Source organism: Pieris napi, chromosome 21, assembly GCF_905475465.1.
Source record: "Pieris napi chromosome 21, ilPieNapi1.2, whole genome shotgun sequence".
NCBI lineage: Eukaryota > Metazoa > Arthropoda > Insecta > Lepidoptera > Pieridae > Pieris > Pieris napi.
Genome location: NC_062254.1, coordinates 7009774 through 7033688, shown reverse-complemented (window position 1 = coordinate 7033688; position 23915 = coordinate 7009774). Strand labels below are relative to the sequence as shown.

The 23915-nt window shown below is 33.1% G+C and overlaps 1 protein-coding gene across 1 annotated transcript in view; it reads right to left on the bottom strand.

The window, feature by feature from the left end:
* Nucleotides 1-365: 365 nt before the first annotated feature.
* Nucleotides 366-23915, bottom strand: part of LOC125060108 (E3 ubiquitin-protein ligase lubel-like) — a 57875-nt gene continuing 34325 nt past the window's right edge. The window contains exons 3-7 of the mRNA XM_047664824.1: nucleotides 13959-14309; nucleotides 6353-6477; nucleotides 5488-5709; nucleotides 4900-5086; nucleotides 366-4739 (exon numbers count right to left, since the gene is read on the bottom strand). Of these exons, the coding sequence (XP_047520780.1) occupies nucleotides 1073-4739; nucleotides 4900-5086; nucleotides 5488-5709; nucleotides 6353-6477; nucleotides 13959-14287 (4530 nt within the window). The 5' untranslated portion in view covers nucleotides 14288-14309 and the 3' untranslated portion in view covers nucleotides 366-1072. The remainder of the gene's footprint in view (nucleotides 4740-4899; nucleotides 5087-5487; nucleotides 5710-6352; nucleotides 6478-13958; nucleotides 14310-23915) is intronic.

Genomic DNA, 23915 nt, shown 5'->3' with positions numbered 1-23915 from the left:
CGCAATTTTTTTTCTAATTAAAAAAAAATAGGAAAACGGTTGACCCTAAAGGCTATCTCTGCAACTTCCCGCTAACTCCATACCTAAACGGTCAACATTTCACTTTTTTTTTTAGTAGTGAATAAAAGCACGAAGCAATTTTTTTTCTTTTTACAATAACAATCCAACGCGTTTACGTAAGAAACCTTCATTTTGAAAAATCTCACGTGAGATTGGGGGATGGGGGAGGGGGTTGAATAAAATCTCACGACATCTCACCAGGGGGGGAGGGAGGTACAGAAAATTTAAAAAAACACCTCACGTAATTTATGGACGCCCCCTTAGAGGTTAAACAAGAGTATGGGATATAGAGTAAGAACTCAAGGTTTTATTTTGATTAACTTTATTTACAACATACTTCTTTACAGTTTCAACCATATTATACAAAATATACCTTAGTTAACAAGACCTACTATAATTATTATTATTTTACAATCAGACCTCACTTCCAAAATAAATCACTGATATAATATTCATATATATATTATATAATATGTACTATGTGGAATGTGTATTATTTATCACATAACACAGTACATGGCAAAGGATTTTCATATAATGTTTTTTAATGCTGCTTTAAACTGCCCATGTAATGTTTCATTTAAATAAAACTAATATCTAGTTATGGTAACAAATTAAAATGATGTTATTCTCATTAATTTATATTCCTTTTATAACAATGGAAACACGACGAGTAATAATTGACGATTTTATACTTTTTATTATAAGTTTAGCAGAAGTATGTCTTACATTGAAGCAATAAATAATCTAAAATCGACATAATCATGACTCCCTAATTTGACTAGTCTAACGAAATATAGATTTAAATTATAATTAGTATCAATACTTGTCAAATTAATGAAAATAATTGTTCAAATGTACGACATAAAAATACTCCATCGTAACTACATAACAAACGACGACAGATAATAGATAGGCAGATTGCGCATTTGCTCGACAGAAATCACAGGAAATATAATATTACAATGTACAACCTTACAACTTTAAAATTAAAACTAGTTTAATTTATTAACTACGCTTCATTATTTATTACAGAGTCATCGTTAGTTGTATCTATTGTCCTTCTATCACTTTTTTTTGGTGAATCACTAATTGAATTTAACTCTTCAATATTTTCACTGTTGTAATTTTTCTTTAAAGATTCCTTTTCAAATATAGGAACCACATTTAAGTATTCAGTTGGTGAGTTGTTACCTAAAATATCCGATTGCGTTGTCTTAGTGTCATCTAAATCGTCTGTATCTAAAAGAAATGTCGAAATTGGTAAAACTTCATTACCCTCTCTTTTAGTCGTAGTATCCAGATCAATATCCTTCAGTGTAGCCGCATTTAATGTTGAAGTCGTTGCGTCTTGGTGATGGTTTAGTAATTCGTTAAATAAGCTATCCTTTTCTGTTGACTGTGGTGTCATTATGTCTGGATGCATTGTTTCTGCGGTAGCATCATCTAAATGATCTTGAAAAGCATTTGTTTTCCCGTCAGAAGTTGCTAAATTGTGCTGCTCATCAGGGTTTTCATTTTGGGTTTCGTTCAATCCAGTTGGTTCAAGATCATGACCTTCTTGTAGCTTTTTTACAAGAATTTTATTATTTTCTACTTCTGGGAGGAATGGATTCATTTCAGTTTCATGATCTTCATATTCGTTAGCAGAAGAGTGAATTGCTTTTGGTGGATTTGTTGTTAGGTTATCGTTCTGACTAGGTACTTCATAGATTGTTACACCAATGTTGTTAACAGGTGAAGAATTTTCGCTTAATTCGGGCATTAATGTTGGGTTGCTCGTGTAATTTATAACTGTTTCATTTGCTATTTCTTTAATAATTATTCCCTTTTGAGTTTCATTTTCATAGTTCTCCCACACAGGTGCGGGATTGCCATTAGCAATCATTGAAGGTTGGTTTAATGGTGATGCAGTCGTGACAAATTCGTTTGACATATCATTTAATGCTTTTTCTGCGGTTTTATAAATATATTCATGAATAGTTGTGGTTTCTGCTTGCACTTTTTCAGATGTAGGAGTTGTTAATTCCGAATTTATAGAATCAGTTTTTTTGTTTGAATTTACTCTCTTAACTCTAGAATCTTCAGTGTCATAATCGTGAACAATACCGTATAAAGGCATGTCTTGGTCAGACATTTTACTATTGTTGCTACCCATATTAGTTAAGTAATCTGGTTCAAAATCATCTTTATGCAATTCTTTACTAACCGTATCATCGACTGTAGTTACAGGTAAATCTGTAGTTTCCTTATTTTTAGAAGTTTTCATCACATCTTCGTAATTAACTTCAGTTACTGTTTCTGATAGCCAATCTGACTCTGTAGTTCCTTCTGTAACTTCATTGAAGTTTTTATCTATTTTTGTGGTTTTTTCTTGATCAATAGATTGGTCTTCGATTGACTTAGATGATCGATTATAAAGTGCATTTAGAGTGTCAAAAGTTATTTCATCGTTTTCGTGTTTTATATCTTCTTGCATTATTTCTGTAGTCGTTGCTACTTGAGATATTCCTGATTCTGTTACCTTCATAATGTCATCTATAACTTTGTAGTCTTCAGTGGTCGAGAATATCTTTTCTTGCCCAACCGTAGTCTTTGATTGTTGATTAATTGTTTCTAAAGATATCACACTTATATCATCATTCATATGTTCTATTTTAGTATTTGCCTTTTCAATTAATAGTGTTGGTTCTTCAGTGGTCATAGGTTGTAAAGTGGCTGCTATTATGCCATCATCGGTTTCAGTTTCATTATTTTTATTTATGAGATCGAACGTTATTTCATCATTTTCTAAATTGTTTGATTGCGTAGTGCTATCTTGTTCAATTTCTCCTAAAGATTTTGAAGACCTTTCTTCTGTATTTATTTTGTCGTTATTAAGTACTTCTTGTGAGTTTTCTATAGGTTTTTTAGCATAAAGAAGAGATGAATCAACATTATCATTATTTAACCAATCGCTTGTCGTAGTTGTCTCAACGTTTGAACTGAATATGCTTTGGTCTGGCATATTGTTTAATATTGCTATTACCTCAGGTTTTGGTTCATATGATGGTTCATTTCTAATATTAAGATCAGATATTGAAATTCTTGTAGTTGTTTCACCTGACATAGAGCTATCGTTACTTTCACTTTGCTTTGATTCTTCAGACGACGAGCTTGCCTTAACTAATAGTGACTTGTCAATATTTTCGTCGATTTTTTGGTCTTCTTCACTGTTTAAACCTGAATGATGTTCGGTAGTTTCGGAGAACTGATTGTTGGACTCCTCACTTATATCTTTATCTGTTGCAATATGAGTGTCACCGTCATTCATGAATGTAGGATCCGTTACCATCTGATGTGCTTCAGTTGAATAAGCGGTGTGGTTTTCATCTGCGAAAGATAATTCACTTTCAATTTCCGTGCCTTTTATATTTGTTCTTGACTCTGATTCTGTTTCAGAAACTTGAAAAAGGTTTGACTCTGTAGTGATATCAGATTCTTCCTTTAAGCCGGAATTAGGGAAGAATTCATGAATGCGGTCTGGTTTATTGTTCACTCCTTCTCTAGGATCTGAGTTTGGTTCAGCTGTTGGTTCTAGTGAATAATTATTTTCAGTTGTTGGTTGGTTTTGAGAAGAGTTAATATCAATCCCTGCATTTGATTCAAGTTCTTTACTATTGTTTGTTTCTGTAGTTGGCTCCGGTTGAGCTTCAGCGACGATTGTGGCCTGAGGTTCTGCGGTTGGTTCGGGTTCTGGTTGGGGTTCTGCGGTAGGTTCAGCAGTTGGTTCTGGCTCTGATTTTGGCTCTGCAACAGGTTCAAATTCTGAAGTTAGATCTTGCTCTGGTTTTGAATCGGAACTGGGTTCCGTTTCTAAAGTTGGTTCAGGCTCTGGTTTTGGTTCGGCACTGGGTTCTGATTCTAAAGTTGGTTCAGGCTCTGGTTTTGGTTCGGCACTTGGTTCCGATTCTAAAGTTGGTTCAGGCTCTGGTTTTGGTTCAGCACTGGGTTCAGGTTCTGAGGTTGGTTCTGGTTCTGGATTTGGCTCTGGCTGACGGTGAGATTCAACTGCCGATTCTGCACTTAAATTAGGTTCAGCTGTTGGTTCAGGTTCTGCAGAAGGTTCGGCTGTTGGCTCTGGTTCAGGCTTTGGTGTTTCCACGTCGTCGTGTTCACTATGTTGACCAAATATATGTGAGAAGTTAAGATCTGGTTCAGTAGATTCAGTAGTAGTTGTTGTTGGCTGAGAATTTGTATCTTTCCAATCGAATCTATTGTCTATTATTTTTACCGATTCTGTTGTTGGTTTTTGGGTTTCTGGAACCTGCATAGACGTATTAGATTCCTGAGAACTTTCTGATCTACCTTGGGTACTGTCCAAAATATTAATGCATTTTTTAGGAGAGTACATATCAATGATTTGTCCGGGCGGACATGTGCAAGTAAAATCAAGACTTGTTTCATCAAATTCACAGCCGTGATCGCAGTCATTGTTGTTTACTTTGCACATGTCTAACACAGGTCTTGAATTAACAGATTCCTCAGCTACATGATATACGCTTATCATTCTATTACTCCTGGCTAGATAACTGTTTAAATTCGTTCTTAAACTGTTTGCAGTCAAAAGGTCTTCTGTATTTTCGGAATTATGTTTTGGGACCCAATGAATTCGATAGGTTACGATGACAGATCCATTTCTGAAAAAAGAGAATGGGAGTATTTAATATAGCATTTATTTATACACAAATATAAATCTATATTAAGTCGATCTAATAGATTATCTTTTTTGATAGTAGATAAAATCAAAGTTCATAAACAAGATTCACAATCTACGGCAAGACTTGTATCTGGACATACCTTATCTGAATAACTTCAAGCGATATATCGTCACTAGATTGCATATCTGTTTTGTCAAATATTGCTTGTTTGAGTGCATTATTGAAAATTGAAACGAATTCTCGATATTCTTCACTGTCTGGATCCTGTAGAGCGGGTACAAACTCTTCATTATCTATTCTTAATTCACCTTCCACGGTTCGCGGTACTGTGGAGTACAAAGAAAACCGTTAATTATACAGACTATGCAGCTTACGAGCGAAGAAGCATATTATGATACTTTTATGACCGATTTAGTCTTGCGATGTTATATATTATGTCTAAAGGTTGCTGTGAAATAGAGCGTCTCGGTTTTATTTTAGCTGAAGAATGGAGTCGTGTCTTTACTGAAAATTTATTTTTCTTGAAAGGAATTTCAAAGTCCTCTTTGGATATAATTTCGTTATCTCTACAAAATGAAATTTAATGTGGTTAAATGTATTTTTATTGACAAATTAATGATAACAATATCGTCAATATATATAAAGGTTATAAGCAGGTTAGGTCCCATTCCATTCAAATGAAGATGATGCTGCACAATTTATATTTTACAGTTTGGACTGGACGTACCATACATATTGATATCCGACTCATCTGAAGATATAACACGAGGGTCGTCTGATTCGGTCGGCATTGTAGTCTCTTCGTGATGATGGTGATCGTGATCATGGTCATGGTCGTGTGTCGCGTGGTCGTGGTCAGAGCCACTGATGCCTCCAAAAGCTCGCGCTGAACTTACTGATGCGTTGTACTGCTCCAGCGGCGTTGGGGAATTGGAAAAAAGAATGCCAGCTGAAACATTACAATTAATCAAATTTAAAATACTGTTTGTGTACCATTAATTTCATAACTTAATTTAGAAAGAGACGACGGGGTCTGTCCTGTACCAATAGGTAGTATTTTAAATGTCAACAATCATAACACCGATTTATAATTAACATTCATAGGGTATGTTTATAAGGTATAAAGGATGGTCAAAAAGTCGTGGATCAAACGCAAATAGGGTATAGATGAGATCATCAGCTGCAAAAAATTGTCCTACGGGAGGTCTCTAAGCTCAACCCCTGCAGAGTTATAATTTATTTTGCGTTTTAATAAGAAATTTTTTTTTAATAAGAATTATCTTATAAAAATTCGAAAAAATCTAGATTCTGTATCTTTTTCGTAATATCCACTAGATTGGTACTGATGAGTCCTTGCGTTAGACATACTATTTATAGTTTATTGAAGATAAAATTAAGTTATACGATATATTTATTTTTCAAATCATAACTTTTTCTTTACTTCGGACTCCACTGAAAAAAAAATACTCTACCGAAAAGTGACCCTGTATTACAAGTTTTGGCGCATTTAATAGGGATTCTGAAAAGGTATTGCGTTTGATCCACGACTTTTTGGCCACCCTGTATATTTGCGTATGATATTCAATACTTACTTGCTGCTAACACTATAAGGGCTACAACTGCTGCAACAACTAGCCCTAAGAGAGTCCAGCAAAGAGGCCGCTTGCAGCCAGCTTTCTCGCCCCTCTTGTCAGCTGTCACATATAACTTCTCTCCTCTAGAATAAAGGAAACATACGTTTTATTCCTACACAATTGTAATAAATAAGTTTGAGTCCGAATGAGTACAAACGCTGACGTGACTTATTTGTAATTTAAATGTATTTGTTACGAAAAGTTTGTACTAACAATATTATAGATAAAAAAACAAACAAAATAAAAATTGTTCTCTAGGACATGCTAACGCTAGCATAAGTCTTGGTACTGTCTCGATTTTGTAACTTTACTTTGATATGCGTATAAAAATACCTACTTTCTGTAAGCTGTAATAACAGCTAGACTAAATTTGGAGCTATTCTTTTAGAGCGTTAGGAAAAATGATGAGTAAATTTCTACGATGCGCGCGCACACCACTACAAAAAACCGACACCCTGAAGTTAGCTATAGACAACATTTTAGTTTTTTCTATTGTTAGTGTCGTTTTTTCTACAAACGTAGAATAAATTTTTTTGTAAAGATTTTTATCTTGTTACGCCAAAGAAGTATAACTTCTAACGCGTTTACATAAGTACACACACAGTTTTTTTTTCGCACACAGGATGGAGGCGGAGGTTTAAAAAAAAACCTTATTTAATCCACTCAATGATATTATGTACAATTTATCTATTATAAATATATATATTTTTTTAAATAATTATTTATTTTCTTTATAAATTTACTGTGTTAACATAGTTTTTAGTTAGAACTCACTTTTATTTATTTTAATTGAAGTATACTGTCGAGAATTGTCTATAGAATAGTTTAAGCTTAAAAGCTACATCATGATAAAAAATTAACCAAATTTTTAAAAAGAAACCATGTCTGGTATCTATTGATTTCGTTCGCAATTTTGCCTATTTTCTTATACATATTTGTCTATATAGAACTCTTTCGTTTGTGGTCAGATCTGGAAAATTTGTCGTTTTAGTCGATAAAGTTATAATTTTAAAGAGTTAATTAAGATAACTTAAAAATAATTGTGTTTATTTAAGTTCCAGCTGTGTATAAATAAATGTCATTATATTCTAATATATTGTAGTAATAACGGTTCAAGTCTCGAAATATCTAAAATTAATTTGAGTTTCCTTCCTGCATGATTTCGACAATTATCGCTGGTTGCTGAACATTGACCAATTCGTTGTTACCATTAGAAATCGGCGCGTGAAATACAGCAACTTTTGGAAATCGACATCGGTAATTTATTACTACTTTATTATAATCTGTGTCTACTAATAACTCGAAATCCATTTCCTATTGTGAAGAATTTAAGTTTGACTGTAATTAATGTAAACCTAGTGTTCATTTGTTTTGGTTTTTGGCTTATAATATGCAAAAAATATTAAGTGGCAGCTAGGTGAGGGGTACTGGGTCCGATTCCCGGTTCGAGGGCAAGTTTTAATTTAATTTAAATTTGTTCTCGGCCTTTGGGAGGGTTGTGCGGTACCGGGCGAGTGCTTAAACCGTACATGGAGGGCACGGTCGAATTTCTAAGGCAAGCAGTGAGTATGCTACCTAAGAAAGGAGACTGTGAAGGTTTAGAACGTAGCAATACGTTCTAGGCCGAGGATGGAAAATTACAAGTGCGAATAATAAATATCTTATACTTGACGCTGGCTAATGCACAAACCGTGCCAGAGCCATAAAAAAAATATGCAAAAAGTTAAAGAGAAGTTTGAAAAAGTTTTTTCTATGTTGTAATAATCGATTTAGTCATTGAGGCTTAATCTAATTAAGAACCATCTACGTGTAAGATGTTATATATAGTACACATACACAAGTCGATTCCATAACTCTCATAACGGATGCGACGGATATCCTAAATGGCGAGGAACGTGGCACTAACACCGCCAATCGTAATTTAGTGCAGCAGTTGATTTTTTTTTGGGAACCTTTCATGTTTATATGTTCCCAGATTTACCCGAGATTTTCGCCTTCGCTGAGTATAAAGTCAAAGACGGACATCTCGCCAGCATATTATAAAAACATTTCTGTGTTTGTGAATGAAAAAAGCAGTGTCATTATTAAGCATTTAGATAAACGCTTGGAACACAAATGTTATCTAGATATGAATCAATTAATTATGTAATTGTATATTTTTATCTATACGTCAAACAGACTTATCCATTACATCCATTTGCAATATCTATAAACTTATCGCGAGAAAATCAACCAATAGTGGGACAGTGAAATAATACTACAACCTTCGATACTTCCACTACTATCCACGGATACAAACCCCAGAATGCTTCCGCATCACAACATAAATTTTAATAATATACCTACTGGCTATTGATGAGCCTTCGTTGAATCCTCCGTATAACCCCTAAGATGCATAAGACTGTGTAATACGATTGTAATTTTATTTAATTTTCAATCAAAGAAAATCCCAATAAAACAGCTTGTTCAAATAAAGAAATAGATGTTTTTTTCATTCATTCTTCTTAGTATCAAGTTAATACTAAAACGACAAAATGAACAAAACATGCTGAATGATGAGACTAAGGTGCAACAGCTTGGGCGGAATAAAATTAAAAATATTTTTTTAATTAAAATATTATAAGGGCAATAATAAAACTTTTCGTTAACTTGCAAACTAATGTCTTTATAATTAAGTAACTGGTGTTAGGTTAGGTTTTATTAATCTTGACGGCAGCACGTATCATGGATACTGTTACCCTGCCTCCATAGCAAGCAGATGGGGTCGTTTGGTTGTACTGGGTCCGGACCGATACCCACACTCCCCGCGTCACTGTATTCAGTCCTACATACAGGTTTTAAATCCAATCACTCTCTAAATAATAAATTAGACAACGAAGTGTGGCAAAAGACAATACTAAATATTTTGTTGTTGAGTTAATTACGTTACAACATTTGAACGTCAAGTTGTCTAATCATATTTATAACTTATAGGATACGCATAGTACATGAATCAGTTCATTGAGTAACTTTTGACATTATGAATGGGAAATATCACGTTGTTGTAACATTGTCATCACATTATAGTAACGAGGCTATGTCGTAGTTGCGTGTTGGGCAAGGCTCATAAACTACTATTTAAACTAGTCGATACTTAAGAATGATCATTTCAAAAATATTTATTTATACACTTCGTTACGTTATCCAAAAACATATATGTATATAAAACGCAGGTTACATAAGTTATTAGGCAACGGGCTAATACAGTATTAATTAAACTCAGTTAAATTATTGTTTACTTAAACTAAAAATTACTTAAATTGTAAAATACAAGTTTCCTTTCTGATCTGAACTCTAAAACAGTTGTGTCAGATCTATGCCTCAGAAAAGAATTGTCGTAACATCAAAAGTTAAATCTAGAGACTAGCGATCTAATCCGGAATTGGAATCGATTGGAAAAAGGTGACACACCTTGTGCGACTTCTAACTCAAATCTTGTACTGGTAATTTGAAAATTGAACGTAAATTACTAGAGCTCTTAATATATAATAAAAATGACACGAAGAAATTTCTAAATATGCACACAAAATGGACAAAAATTGTATGATATAGGAAAATAAAACAATCGAATATCATTGCGAATAATCAACATTTTTGCCAGTACCCTGAGGCACGGAGGCATTTATAACTAAAACAGCAATGTATCAAACATATGTATTAAATGCTTCAATTGTAAACTGGAGGTCGAGATACTCTGAGGCGTTTATCGTGGATATCAATGCGGTACGTTTGATTTCCTTGGCTGCACGTGCGTTGAATGATGCATTTGAACAAATCATGTGAAATGCATCTGAGGTATAGGAGTGCGATTGGACTTAGGCTTAATAACACAAAAGGTTTAATGCAAGATATTTTCGCATATTTAATATTAGTTAGGGCTGGTGAAGAAATACAATTGAAGTAATTGAATCTTGCTCAGTGATAAAATTACCGTTCGGACTTTAATTGTCTATATTACTTTTCATAATACAAGGTAATAAAATTACTCCTTGTGTCATAATTAATAAAGAATAAAACAGCTTAATAAACTTAGGAACAATCTTAATTGATGGGTAGGCTGAAAATGATTAAAAAATTGAGAATGTTCTAATTATAAATTCTGTGATAGGTTTATTCTCTTGTAAACATGTTTTAATATACTATGTAGAGGAAAACCAAGAAGCATTCATGTACCGTAATTCTACTATTTATAGTTTTTTCTCATGGCATTTGTCTATGCTAGCTGTCTAGTAAACAGAGTGGGCGGTTCAAGAACTAGCTGCACAAAATAAGCGGTAATAGAATGTAGCAAATACAGCAGTGATCTTAATAAAAAAATATAACATGGGCTTAAAATGAGACTTCTACTTCAGTGTTGACAAGATGAAATGGAATGTCAGGCGCGGGACAAATAACAGTCGCCTCAACTCATCCTCTATTGTTTAAATTTCTTTCAACAGAATCCTTTGTCTCTATATGAATATGCAACGGCTTTCTAAATATCTGTAACTGGAGTTTTTAGGGGTCCTGCGAAGATTTATTTTACCATTATACTACCTACTCATGTAACAGGAATAGAGTCACGCACGTCATTAAAGATGTATTACTTTGGTTAGGTTAACTCAGTGGCTTAGTCAAGATGTTGATGAGTATTAAGGAACAGTAGTGTATGTAGAAAGTACAAAACTAAATTTGTATGAATATTTGTCGACACGAACTGTCATTTCCATACAAATTTAGTTTTGGACTTTCTACAAACACTACTGTTAAGGCATCTTGACTAAACCCCCTGGTCTTTCTGATTGATGTGTCGCTATGGATTTTTTAAATCTAACATTATTTATTAATTGGATTGCAATGTACCGTATACATTTGTAATTAGGGTTTTAATGAGATATAAATAAGTGGATTACGCTGATTAAATGTAATGTATAAATAGATAATCATAAGCTGCGAATTTATTTACGTTAGCTAAATAACAATGATTGTCAATTAATGACGAAGTTCCAACATTTATTAAGACTTATTGTTTGTTGTGAAATTCCTTTTTTTATAGGACCCCTACATAGTAGCCACGCTATCAGGCAGATGTGTCACATCTCTATTTTCCTAAAAAGGGACTTTATATACTGAAAAAGCTTGGCGTCTCCCGCCGGGCCCGAGCGACAACTACTCCGGAAATACGAAATACTATTTACAAACTGAATTCATAAAATGTAAGACTAATTAGCCAATAATTTTATATATTTGTAGGATTGATTTTATGTAAAACTCTTCCCCGTAAAGTTACAAATGACATTTTTACAGTGTATAATGCGTAAATGCCGTGTTTAACGGACAGCGAGGTATGAGAAAAAATCGAACACGTACTTGACCAAAAGCAACACTTATTCAATGACAAACGGTAACTTTCATCCGGATTTCGGTTGAACAAAAGCTTGTTGAACGATAATAATTAGCGTTTACTGTATTTTCTAAAGCCTACGTTTTGTGGAAATTTTTCGTGATGTGTGTGACATCGTATTATGTTTCGTTTGCGAGAAATAAATTTCTTATGCTTTTTGCAACCCAATTAAACAAAGATTTATTACGTATTTGTAACTAGTTTTTATTTCTTCTACATATGTATGAATAAAAGATGAATGTTATTACACATTTCTTTAAAGGAGTTTCTAAGGCAACAACTTCAACATGAACAGCACAGTTACCTCTTATGAGAAACAAATTTAACTGTTTAACATAATTAATAACATATGTCTATATCATAGACACTATCACTACTTAGGTATTATCTTAACACCTTTGTGGTGTTTATAAAAGCGAGAGTGAAAAAGTGTAGTCCTCTTTACGAAAATACAGTTCTGAGAATGAAAAATATTTAACAGATCAGGTTTTAGCTGTTTTTGCGACATTAATTTCTACAACTAGATCTATGACCGTTAAATTGAAAGTTCTACTTCTTCGACGGTCTTTATCCATCATCGCATTGTAAATGTCACAATCTATATTTTTTTTGGAATTGGAGAATTGTCACAATCAATTTTTTTTTTGTAGTTTATGGCCTGGTATCTAGACCTTTAGGCCAAGTCTTGAGTATAAATGTCACAATCTATCTGATCGTTTTTACACAGATTATTACACGTTACTTATTCGTAAGCTCAAGGCAATTTGACATTCCGCGCGAAGTTGTCAGTTGGAACATACATGATACGAATTTGAAATCAGCATGTTAGCGAATCTTATGAACCGTTGACATAAAATTTAAACGAAGCCAAGGCCAGCGTGTATTTTTAAGTCACCTTTACGCCTTTACAAAAATTGGTAACACCTTCACGCTTTTGATAATCACCTATGAGCGATGACGAATTAAGCATAACGCTCTAACCTATGGAAATAATTTTCGTCTATTAGCGATAAAGCCGCCCATTGTCTGTCTAATTTTATTATGAAAAAAATAATAACTTAAATGTAGTGTTTAAATAATAGAATAATAATAATCACGTCAATTAAGGGACGAAAACGGGGAAGATTACGGCATTCTTGTCGGTATACCTTATGGAGGTTAAGAGATTTGAAGCTTGTCTGTTTAATTCATTTGTTTAAGGTGAAGAAACTTTATATATTTGCGGTACTACAGTCCCATTCCTGAAAATGCACAGAACAAATAATATATTTTATTTATTTCCGGCCACAAGAGTGACGATGCGACAAAAGATTCAATCTATTTGAGGTTATAGATTTTATAAATGAGGGAAATACTTTTAAAAATCTCTTTACATAAATTCTGTAAATCGATGTGATTGATTGGTTATTTCACAACAGTTAGTAGAACAAGGACTTTTGAATCGAATATGCGTATTGCGGTTACAATCAACACAAATTGGTATCACATGCGAAAAATCTAACCTCAACGTAGATATATATGGAAAGACAAGTTAAAATAATTATTATTTATTAGTAGCCTGTTCATGAGCTGAGAGATTTTTCTATCTATATAAAGGAATACGGTGAAATCTCGGCGTATGTTGCTACAAAACAAAACGTCTCTTAAATTATGCTCCCTGATTTAATAATTGTCTTGATCTCCCTGACAATAAAGATAAGATCCTTTATTATTATTTATTCATGACATATTTACAACAAACAAAAAAAAAGTAGTGAGCAAAAAATTATATACCTATAAATAAATATATATTTTTTATATATTAAAAGATAAGGAATTTAATCATGCCATAAAGAAAAAAATATCATATCTCTGAGATCTAATCTAAAATAAATCAATTCAAATTATAGGCTATCTCAACTGTCACTATCATTGAGTGTTAACGATTATACATAAAATATAATAATAAAATATTTAAATTGATTCATTAACAAATGTGTTTCTTGCTGTAAAAAAGAGCTGTACAATATCACGCTAGTCATTGAAAAAACAGTAATGTTATCTTGTATCGTTGTTGTTCTTTGTTCGTTTTTAAGTAAATTAATTCTTAGTAAAATAAATAACATTACGCACCAAGATTAGCTTACATTTAAGCTTCCTTACCTCATATATTTCCTGTGCTCGTTAACTGGAACGAAGTATTCATCATACGGGTTGGTTGTATTCATGTCCACTTCCACATCTTTTTTCTTCGCGCCATTCTTTGGTGTCAAGTTTATTAGTTCCAAATTGACGGCTTCCAGAGTTTTCGTATCCCCATTCGCTTTGTGGCCGTTCTGTGGGAGGGTTGACGCGAAGGAATCGTTATGGTTCGGGTCTTCGTCGTGCTGGTAGGCCCTGTTGTCGAAGCCTTCAGGGGCGGGGGGAGACGGGGGCCGATGTTGCGGCCGTGATGGCTCCCGCGGCGACGCGGATCTGCTGTGGTTATCCATTAGTTTCGGAGCTGACTGACATCTGGAAAAAAAGATCTAACTTAAATACCTGATTCAAATCACCTGACGGTTCATGAACAGTAATGGACAAAACAAAATGTATAAAAAGCTTAACTGGTTAAGGTAAATCACAATCGTATTGCAAAAAGGGGGTTTTATAGAATGAGGTAAGATATTTATTAAGTTTATGTTATTAAGTACTTGTATTTCGTTCGTGTGTAATATTTACTTAATAGATTAGTAATAATAATAATTGATTTGCAAGAATATGGTACAAAAATGTAATGGTGGTACAATCGAAAGTTCGCATATTCTGCCACACATAATGGCGTGCAAATTTGTCTGAAAAGGTATTTTACATAGAAGTTATATAGGGGAGACCGGGTACAAAAGTAACGGCGAGTCGAAAGTAACAATTGCTCTCTAGATTCATCCAATGGGCGAAAACAGCTTCGCCGCCGTCAGGCGATAGCTGAGAGTGCCCCCCTCACTTGTAGTTAGTCGTCACGTACTCCACGCACTGTTAGGTTGTGTGAGAGGATACTATGTGTTTTTACAAACCAAAACTAAGTTTTTCGATATTTTGTTATTTAATGTTTACATAGTCGTAAAAGGATGGTAGTAATCTGAATGTTTGCATATCTATTTTTGATTAGATTGATTGTACATTGTTTAAATTTGTTTTTGTTTAGCACGTTCCGTTTTTAAGTTATATTTCATGTTTCAACAAAAATGAGGAAGGGTACAAAAGTAACATAGTCCTATGGGTACACAAGTAACAAACAAACCTAGCAAGATTGTTGCTCAAAAAGGAACTAAACAAGTAGGTGCAGTAACCTCAGAACGTGGAAGATTAGGAACTGTTGCTGTTGCCATTAATGCTCAAGGAGGACACATTCCTCCTCTTTCGTATTCCCATTTAAACAATTCCAAGACCACATGATTCTTGAGGGTCCTGTTGGTTGTGCCGGAGCTGGCAATGCTAGTGGATGGATGCAGAATGCAGAACTTTTACTTTTTAAATAAATAATTGTTGATTAAACATACAATATTGTATTAATTACCAACCTCTTCGTCTTGTTACTTTCGACCTGCCTACGTGGTCGAAAGTAACAACTGATGATTTTTTTTAACTCTCTGTTATTCATATAAAACACACCATAGTAAAATAAATGGAGCTGCTAGTGTAAAGAACATAAACTGAATTTATATATGGTTATATTAATTTAATGACAATATTAAAACCTAGCCACAAATCAAGTGTGAAGTACAAAGTGTTACTTTTGTACCCGGTCTCCCCTACGTTTTGACTAATTATAGTCAATTCTTATATTATTTGTTATGAGAAAATATCACATTATTAAAAAATATTATAACGTATTTATTATTTTTTTAAAGACATATCAAAAAGGTTAGTCGACATCACAGGAGACCGAAGATCTGGCAGCTACCTCGGACAAAGAATTAGTCTAGCGATTCAAAGGGGGAACGCTGCCAGTACTTTCGGAACCTTGCCTAAAGGGACTCCTTTTAATGATATATTTTAGTTTATGTTAATTTTAGTTATTTATTTTTCAATGTATTATTTTAGTAATTATACTTTAATGAATTTAATTACGTTATCAAATTAATATTAACTATAATGTTCACGCAAATAGTCATTTATAGAATAATATTCTTTTTCCAAAAGTAGTACATTAAGTCGATTTTTTAAAACTCTAGTAGGAAGATCTTTGAATGTTTCAGTTAATTATAAACGTTGATTGCCATACAAAAGGTGTTGTTCCTGTGAATTTTTAATTGTCTAGTTCGACCGATGTCTAGTCCCGTCGACTTAAAAATATGTATGTTTTTGTAAACCAATAAGTACTTATAATTCTTGTCTAGATTTTATGTGAATTTATTAGTTAGTTATTACTGCAATTAGAATTTTTAATTAATGACCACAACAATAAGGCCCCTAGATAAACAAGCTTAATTAGATACCTAAAGTGGATGGCTTCGATCTCGAAAATAAACTATTTCATGGTATGCATATAAAGAAAAATGCTTATTGTAACAGTTGTGTCAATAATGGGACTTTAGGTGAAAATAGCTATAAATAAATTCGTTAATAACATGTCCTTACACACAGTAGGCCACAGACGAGGCAAGCAACCTTTTACCGATTCAAGTTATGTAAATACTCAATTATCTTTCTTCAACTTTAAATCGCCCAACACTTGTATAACACCGCCATATATAATATTACATCGTAGTTAAAAATGGCCTAACCTTAAATTGGACTAAATTACTTAGCTAATAGTTATTAATGTTCATTTCTTAAAGGTATTGGGGGTAAGTAGGAGACCAAACTTAGCGCTCCAGCCAAAATGCAATACGTTTCTGACATATGTGAGTTACACTGAAGTCTCGGTTCTGGCTCTCATCTTTGAAGTCTTTTTATAGTGATATGTCTTCAATAAACGTGATGTAAAACCTATTTAATAATAGCATAGTCTTGCCTGTGTTATTTAATCCTACAAACAAAGGCAATCCATACAACCATAGAAATAAGCGGCATATTTGCGTAATGTATTTTAGAGATGCCTTAAGAGAATGGAAGAAGCATCAAAGGTTGTAAATGTCAGATTCCTCGCGTGGGCCAAGGGTCAAGGATTGTTTTATTTAACCAATCAACGAACAATATATTTTTTGTTCGATTTTATTGAACGCTTTAGTAAAGTTTTTCTGTTCCGTATAACGTACTGTTGACTCAAACTTTGACCGAAATTCGCTTTTGATCTTTGAGCAAAAAAACAAAATTCGCCTACATATATAATAAAATTAGAAAAACAATTTAAAAAGGATTCAATTTTATACCTTATCCTTGCTATATCCCTTCTTCTACTTAATGGAGAGCCTATAATAGACCTAGTGTAATAATACCGCGCATGCGCAGACCTAGGTGTCCGCGGTGTTTTTCTATATCGCACATCCCTTACTAGATTCCCTCCACCATTCATTTTCACAGATCACAAATCCCAAAACTATTGTTTATGGCCGCGGCGTTGACATTTTTCTTTTTATGGAGGGAATTATCACAAGCCAGGGTTAACGTCTACGCGATCCGACAAAACACTCCAGTTTCAATTGACGAAGACAACAGTTATGAAAACATTTATTGTTAGTATTGTTTACAAGACACGGTGTGTTCCAATGATTATTGAAATATTGCATATTTCATTCCCATTTCGTGATATAGATATGACATAACTTAGCGGCAAAATTTAAGTTTAGAACTGACTATGGTCGAAATCTAAATACGTAGTTTTATCCTATGGATAGATTAAATTCAAAACGATTTGACAACAATTTAAATTCAAAACGTATCATGCCATGTAACCTTACTAACACATTTTCTTGAGTGAAATAATCAGAAGTCAGGACGCCGATGGATCACAAAGGTTATATTTTAGCCTTAGCACAAGGAGAAGTTTCAATGGCGTAATGTATAAACAACAACCAAAAGGACATTGAAAGCCTGCTTCAAAGTGAGTATCACTTTTACAGGTAAATTCCCAGATATTAAAGAACATACGCAAAATATTCCGATTAAAAGATCAGCCTGTATACAAATAGTTTCGTGATGAACAATCAAGTGTGAAAAATAAACATGCAAATACCGCTATTCAATTGCATTACCAGAATAATATAGTAAATACCAATAGCGTAATCATTTGCAAAATAATTTGACACATGCGTTTCTTCTGGTAGTGCTAAACGCGGGAGTGTAGTTCTGACAAACTTCGAATTGGATATTTCTTATTCCGGGATTAAATGTCTATTTTTAAACTCTTTATCAAATACAGGCTTATTTCAAAATAATATAACTGGTATCAGTGGTATACGTAGTATTGTGATAGTAAAAATAGATTTTTCTATTGACTTTTACTATTATTGAAATCTAAGTAAGAACTTCGAATTCAACTTTTTTAACGTGATCTAAAATAAATCGCTTATACTCTATAGATAAGATGTCTTTGTATTTTTTGTACCGAAAAATGTAATTTTATAGTTAAAATTATATAAAGGTTCTGAAAAGCATTCGATAAGTTTTTACTGTAGTATATTCACGTTTTTATTTAAGAAGTTTTATTCTACAAATGACGATATTAAAAACAAGTTTTTATAATATATTATTGTTACCTAGACATTAAAATCTATCTATAAATCCATAATTTGGTGTAACTTAACTGACTTAGTAAATTTATATTTTATTTATTTAGCCAACAGCAATATAACCCCACATACACAACACACGATACAGGTATCACTTGGTTTTTTCCTTTCTATTTTTTTAATAAATTATAAGTTATATATAATTTAAGTTAGCTGTGGGACGGCGAAATATATAACAATGAAAAAGTAATATGTAGTATTTTATTCACCGTAAATCCAAGCTTCAACAAATCAAAATAACCACGTTATGCAGGCATTCCAGCCATGTAGTCTAGATGTGAAAGGAAACCTGGCTGCATACTAGACCAACGGCATACTGCTTACCAGTTTATACAACCTTAAAGGACGGTAATTATTTTTTATCATACTATTTATGTACCGTATTGATTAGCAAAAACGTTTATTAACTAACATTTGTTTTAATACTGAAGTTAAAGTTAGGTTTAATTTCTGATGTGATTTTGAAAATTATTTTACTAATAGAATGCCACGTTCTTTGTACCTATTGGTACTATAATAAAACCTTTTTGTTGTGCTTTCGACTCGCACAGTCCAGCGTCAACAAGCCCATTCCCCGTTTCCTCTCGCAGCTTAGCGACCTATTTGTGTAGCTTATGGGGGTGAAGGCTATGATAAAAAATTAATGCATATATGTATTATGTCAAAAGGCTTTCTGGTAATTTTATAAAAATAACTAAATTTTATAAAAGCGTTAAAGGTACACTGCCACAGGGACCAAACTTTTTAAATTTGTTTTAATTTTAATTTTATTTATTTTTATTATTACTTTATAGGTTAAGAAAATTGTAAATACTGTATTTGTGTAAATAAATAAAATAATTAAAAAAAAAAAAAATATTGGTTGTTTGTAAAGTAGGTTTACGATCGAGATGTTTACGTGATAACGTCTTATTGGTGATATAAGTTTTTGGGAAGTAAGGAATTAATGAAGATAACAATTTTTTCAAATTTTAAATTACATCTATCGTTTTATTCACACTTTTGATGATAAATTTCGGGTGTAAAATGACAAGTTTACTTATTCGACTATGATATACATTTTTCTTCATACATTCACGGAATGACTGGCAGCGCTCGAGATGAGACGGGAGATCGGTCCGTCTCTCTCTCGTTATACTTGCGATCGCGCTCGTGAGGTTTTGGTGTGACACAAGTTTCTGAACATGTCACCCGACTAAAACGATTTTAAAGACGTTATCACGTCAAAAAATTATAATATTTTTGACCGTACATAAGCTGTAAATAAATTATTAGTTTTTCTTGTACTCGTTAAAGGCAAGAAACTAAGAGGCACTATTCTGTATCTACCCAGGCAAAAGTAGTTTTGTTGTGTGTTGTCCTACATCTTTATATAGGCATTGAAATTCTGGTCTACCTATTACCAAATGCAGCACCTCACTAGCGGTATTAGCAACAATCAAATTTCAGTAATACTAAAGGCCGACTATAACAAAAATGCATTACCGAGGTCATTTTCTTTTAAATAACGAAACGATTGTACTTTCATCGGCGTCATAATAAAATGTGTTATTTACCGGGTTAAGGCCTAATTTGGACTTGGACGTAAAAACTTACTTAGACTTAAACATGTAATTGTTGGGTGTTCTTTACCGCGCATCATTTATAAGTTGAACGGTAGAAAATCTCTATTATTTGCTAATGTATACTTTATAAAACACCATAAAATATTCTTATTAAACCAGTCCACATTTATATAGAAAAACCTCAGCCGGGATTCAAGTTATTTTGTGACGAGATAAGAATACTAATCTTATAGGATGGCACGATTAATATGCTACGTTAATAATAAAATGTAGGGGTGTCAACGTTCACGAAATTGATCGAAATCCTTAGTATGGGATTTATGCCTTTAATAAAAGAATACAAATTCTGATGAGGTCCATATATTATAGTAGATATGTACGTCTTTGTCTTTGATGTACCATGTTTATCCTAAATTTGTGAATTAGAATCTTCAATTCATTGAATGTTCTATAAAACCTCTTTGACATTTTCTGATATACCATTGAACTGGTAAACGAATAGCAATTGTATAATAAAAGATTTTCATGCAGCTGTTATTGAATTGAGTATTATTAATGAACTTAAGTTAAGTTGATGGCAATTAACAATTTCAAAAGAAAATTTATGCACAAAAGCGTCGAATGCGAGGTCGAGTTGCAACCAATAATTGTTAGTCAATGCATGTGTGTTAATGGTTTTAAGGTCTAAATTTGCATGAACCTTGTGTTAAGTACCTTTCAAGTGACCACAATCAAACATTCAGAGCGAAGCGTGTTGCAGTATTCAATATTAGGTAATTCCGATCATGCCTGTTACTTACGTAACCGAACCAAATTTGCATACAATGTTGACTAACTAGTTTTAACATACGCTTAAGTCGCTTAATTAAATAATCAACGTATTTGACTAATGCCTTAGAAGGAATGTGTAGCCCACGTAGGATCTGAAGGTTCTAATGTAGTGTGGGAAGGACCTGAGCCTTAGTAGCTACCCAAAAGGTAAGAATCCTTAAATGCTTAAAAAATTCTCAAGAAAATAGAAGATTAGCAGACGTTCTCAAGCCAATTCACATTGTGTAGGGTGGCAGTTAAAACACCAGGCAAGTGTCTTTTCGTTTGTTTGTGGTTTTTTTTAATGCTGGATGTTTGCAAGTATATTTTCAATAGAGAAAGCAACGATAAAGGGTAGGGAACTGCATGTACACCTGTGGTATATATTTTAAGTCTGAGATTTTAGCAAAAAATAAGAGTGAACGAGCTTGGCTACAGTGTCACAGGTATCATTTAACATGCAACTAACTTCCGTCTCCGTCCTGGAAAAAACCGGAACTTTTGTTCATTTGGCTACACGTTTTAGTTAAAAAGGTTTCTTTTTCACAGTAAACCAAGGTTTTAGCCGTTTCAAACGATAAATCTTAATATATATAAATTACGTGTCACCTTGTTTGTCCGCTATGGACTCCTAAACTAACGAACCGATATCAATCAAATTCGCACACCGTGTGTAGTTTGATCCAACTTAAAAGATAGGATAGCTTACATCTCAATGTATACCCACAATATTATTTTATTGAAAATATTTGTCTATTATTTAATAGTCACAATTCTAACAGATGGCGCTGTGTTGAAAGTACCAACGTTTCACATAATATCCTAAAATTTAATGGCATAACCACCAAAAAAGCATGGTGGTCCCCATGACTGGTGTTCTCCTACCATTTCCCTTGAATAGTTTACTACTATGTAATATAACAAAAACCTAAGCCACAGCATCGCTTGGCCGAGTCTGCTAGTTTATTTATAAAAATTAATACACACTATTCTCACATACTAAGTCCATTCGATAGTTTTGAACATACAATTAAAAAATGATATAATAACACATAAACACGTTTATATATTTTTGGTCAAAATAGATTGAATACCCTTAATTTTTTACCGAAAAATTCATCTAATGACGTCATATGATGATGCCATCAGTAAAAGTAAGTCATCAAAGGTTAAGTTGTATGAAATTCCTCCCATACTTCACGTGGGTGTGTTTGAATCATGAACATATGCAATACAGCCTTAAATGAAAACTATTGTATTCATAGGCTATGTGTTAAGCGCAATGTTATAATAGTTAAATTTTATACCGTAGGCTGATAGTCCTTGATTAGAAGAAAGTTTGCATAACAAGGAAAATGTTTCTGGGTAGAATTGAGATAAAATTACTATGATTCTTTATCATTATTATTATTTATAATAAAAATAAATCGTTTAGTCATTATAAGCTCGACCTCGTATTTGTAATTACATAGGTCATTAATTTAAATGATTTTATAAAAATTTATTAAAATATGAATTAAGATTAGAGCACCTAAAAGACTTCCTTATTCATCATCTAGATTATCCTTTTAATTCAAAACTGGTTTGTTAGTCACTGTAATATTTTGAATACCAAATTGTGTACCAGCTGAGCAAATTTAAACACAATATATACGTGACTCACGTGGAATGTACCTCGCATCCGTGCAAGGGAATATAAACTTCTAAGCCTTATTTGATCGTACAGGCCTATTTCCAAGCTCTTTAACCAATTTAATGAGTTGTACAACTGTGTAAAATATGTGTAAAACAATATAACTTTAAGGATCTGTTTCACAATGTACGGATAAGTTCTACATAAGTTTCAAATTAGCTATTTATTACTTATTGGTAGGATAAACACTATTGTTGCGTTTCACGACTGTCAGATAGCGCTATTCGTCACATAAAGTCCATCATAAGCTATGAGTCCGATGAATGTCAAATAGCACAATTTATCTTCCAAATAATTTATGTGTTGCATAGCTATTTGGTACTTTATCCATACATTGTGAAACAGACTCTAAACTAACCAGGCACAAAATAGTTATATTGTACTAAGACAGTCACAATGCCAGAAGGCAATTGGGTTGCCGGGCTTTTCAGAAATAGTATACTTTTTTCTTACCCTAGTCGTAAGTTCTTTATATTATATTAAAAGTTTTTATAATAAATTTGATGCAAGTATATATCGATTGTCTTGCTCGAGACGCGCGAAAAAGTGGACTTCAATATCGTAAATAAAATGAATCTTTGACGTTGCATTTGGCAGGTAAGTGAAATAAATTGAACAGGTTTCACAATCCGCCCTCGTGGTGTCGTGACACCAGCTGACCTCGTTCTGACTTTGAGTTTAATCTGAACTGAATTACAAATTGTCAAAGGCTTTATGAATTGGCTATCAACCAGGCTATTGTTGACAAGTGTTAAGTTGGACGTTAGTACTTGTGAGAGATCTCTTATATAATTCGTTATATGGGCTTATATTATAAGTACCACTAGGCTCTGTTTTTACATGGCCTGTTTGTGATTTAGCTGTTAATTTTTCGTATCTTTAACCGACTTTATCGGTCTCAATAAAGTTTTCATCTACTTGGAACTGTTTTGTCCGAATTTGAATATTTATTTACGGTTTGACATTTTAAGAAACATAGGGCTTGAGAGCGGTTTAAATATTTAAACAATGCTCAGTAAGGAGGTTACTTAAACTGTCTTATTGATAAACGAACTATAAGCTTTAGTTTGCTAAATAATCTTTTGTCACATTCATTTATTTATTTCGAAATCCTACGGTTAACATAAATTATTAACAAAAAACAATTATACTAAATGTATAGCCCAACATGGAATACATAATATAAACAAAAAGGTTCAAACGGAAAGGTACTAAAGGAAAAAATCTATAATAATATTAAAAAAGTTAACTATGTAATACCTAATTCGGGTGTGTCGTGTGATGGTGTGAAAGTGATATACGTACGTAAGGGTGTGTATGTGGGTAATGCTGATGAAGC